The 2,500-nt window shown below is 46.0% G+C and overlaps 1 protein-coding gene across 7 annotated transcripts in view; it reads right to left on the bottom strand.

The window, feature by feature from the left end:
• The window catches only part of cep43 (centrosomal protein 43), a 20,094-nt gene that overhangs the window by 5,819 nt on the left and 11,775 nt on the right, over positions 1-2,500 (bottom strand). For 6 of the 7 annotated variants that reach the window (XM_065963559.1, XM_065963558.1, XM_020657619.2 and 3 more), the window contains 3 exons: positions 2,411-2,470; positions 1,847-1,900; positions 1,034-1,239 (listed from right to left, as the gene is read on the bottom strand). In XM_065963559.1, the coding sequence (XP_065819631.1) occupies positions 1,034-1,239; positions 1,847-1,900; positions 2,411-2,470 (320 nt within the window). The remainder of the gene's footprint in view (positions 1-1,033; positions 1,240-1,846; positions 1,901-2,410; positions 2,471-2,500) is intronic. The other variant, XM_065963560.1, reaches the window with a different exon arrangement.

Genomic DNA, 2,500 nt, shown 5'->3' with positions numbered 1-2,500 from the left:
ACACACACACACACACACACACACACACACACACACACACACACACACACACACACACACACACACACACACATACACACACACACGAAACAGTGAAGAGCTGATCTTTGGTCTGTTTTATATCAAACTGCACCTCACATTTCATATCAACGTTTACATCCTGGATTTCTTCTTTGTTACTTTCTCTCGTTCACAAAAGTGACAGAAAGAGGTAAAGCCTTAGAGGGTTGTTCTGCTGTTTTTAGATTACACCCCAATAGTTCTCATATTACTGCTTATTTTTATAGTCCATACAAGATCATAGGAGAACTACAAGATCACAGGAGAACTACAAGATCACAGGAGAACTACAAGATCACAGGAGAACTACAAGATCACAGGAGAACTACAAGATCTCAGGAGAACTACAAGATCTCAGGAGAACTACAAGATCTTAGGAGAACTACAAGATCACAAGAGAACTACAAGACCACAGAAGAACTACAAGATCACAAGAGAACTACAAGACCACAGAAGAACTACAAGATCACAGGAGAACTACAAGATCACAGGAGAACTACAAGATCTCAGGAGAACTACAAGATCACAGGAGAATTACAAGACCACAGAAGAACTACAAGATCACAGGAGAACTACAAGATCACAGGAGAACTACAAGACCACAGAAGAACTACAAGATCACAGGAGAACTACAAGATCACAGGAGAACTACAAGATCTCAGGAGAACTACAAGATCACAGGAGAACTACAAGACCACAGAAGAACTACAAGATCACAGGAGAACTACAAGATCACAGAAGAACTACAAGATCACAAGAGAACTACAAGATCACAAGAGAACGACAAGATCACAGGAGAACTACAAGATCACAGGAGAACTACAAGATCACAGGCCTGAGGTCAGAGGTCAATAGAAGCTGACCTGAGGTCAGAGGTCAATAGAAGCTGACCTGGGGTCAGAGGTTAATATAGCCGCTTATTCAAATATATCAGGGCTCTTTCATATTAAAGGTAAAGGTCGGTTGTCCTCACCAGCCATAGGTCTTCTGTGGTTTGGGCAGCGGGTCGTCGAAGAACGAGTCCCCCTCGTCAGGGTCGTCCTCCAGGTCCTCCCGGTCCAGGTCCTCCCGGTCCAGGTCCTCCCGGTCCCTCTGCAGACCCGAGGTGTCTCCGTGTTTGGAGCCCCGCTGCTGCTGCTGGGAGTCTCCTTTACCCAGAGACTCCCCGCCCTCTGAGCCCTGATCAACGACACAAAGACACAACGACACAAAGACACAAAGACACAACGACACAAAGACACAAAGACACAACGACACAACGACACAAAGACACAACGACACAACGACACAAAGACACAAAGACACAAAGACACAACGACACAAAGACACAACGACACAAAGACACAAAGACACAAAGACACAACGACACAACGACACAACGACACAAAGACACAAAGACACAACGACACAAAGACACAAAGACACAACGACACAACGACACAAAGACACAAAGACACAACGACACAACGACACAACGACACAACGACACAAAGACACAAAGACAGCTTCAGGTCAAAGACTGGAGGATCATCTCTTCCCACTGACGGGTCTTAATGATGTGTTTGGATTCTGATTAGTGAGGAGACTCAGAACAGGATGTGAGCTCCTCGTACTTCAGTCTGTTTCTTGTTTTAAAGATGAAACAGAGAGACATGTTGATGGTGACAGTGAGCAGGACGCTGGGACTGAGAGGGTTAATAATGATGCAACACGTGTGATGTCAGAGTTAGTAAGCAGAGGTGAGTGAGTGTTAGCATGAAGCTAAAGCTAATCCTCAGGGTGTTACCTTGGCTGCTGTCTGAATCTGTCCTCTGAGAGTCTGTCCTTTAAACCGAGGGATCTGTGCGCGACAGGGACACGGATCAGCTGACAAACACCTGACAGCTTTATTGGACAGACCGTCCACCAATCACATTAGAGCTTTATTTACATGTTAGCAACAGTTAGCAGCTAGCTGAGTTAGCTTGTTTGGTGTTTATGTTGATGCTCTCTGCGTTAGACTCAGGACTGTTGTTGGCAGAAAGTGAATTAGTTGTTGACGTCTGTGCTGCAGTGATGTCAGACTCACAGACACAGTGACATCACAGGTGGGTGTGGTTTAGGGTTGTCATGATACCAGAGGAGTAAACTTTGATGTGTTTCCACTTCAAAGATGAGTAATCTCTCGTTTTATTTCAGGTCACTCTGAGACCACCTCCCTCAGACCTAGAACATCAGAACTAACTAATCCCACCTGTGGGCGCCCCGTCACCCGCTGCTCCCACGCTCAAACGCTCTTCCTATGGAGAGGGAAGTAAAGGACGAGGCAGACCTCCACCACCCAGTGAAACAAAAGGTGAAAGAGACGTACCTTACTGACAGCTGGAGAGCTCTCCTCTGGACCGGGACTCACATCAGAGTCCTGAAGAACCTGAACAGGAAGCTGGTCTTTATTCACGAG

The sequence above is a fragment of the Labrus bergylta genome, chromosome 15 (assembly GCF_963930695.1).
Source record: "Labrus bergylta chromosome 15, fLabBer1.1, whole genome shotgun sequence".
Taxonomy (NCBI): domain Eukaryota; kingdom Metazoa; phylum Chordata; class Actinopteri; order Labriformes; family Labridae; genus Labrus; species Labrus bergylta.
This window is presented reverse-complemented; position numbering and strand designations above follow the sequence as displayed.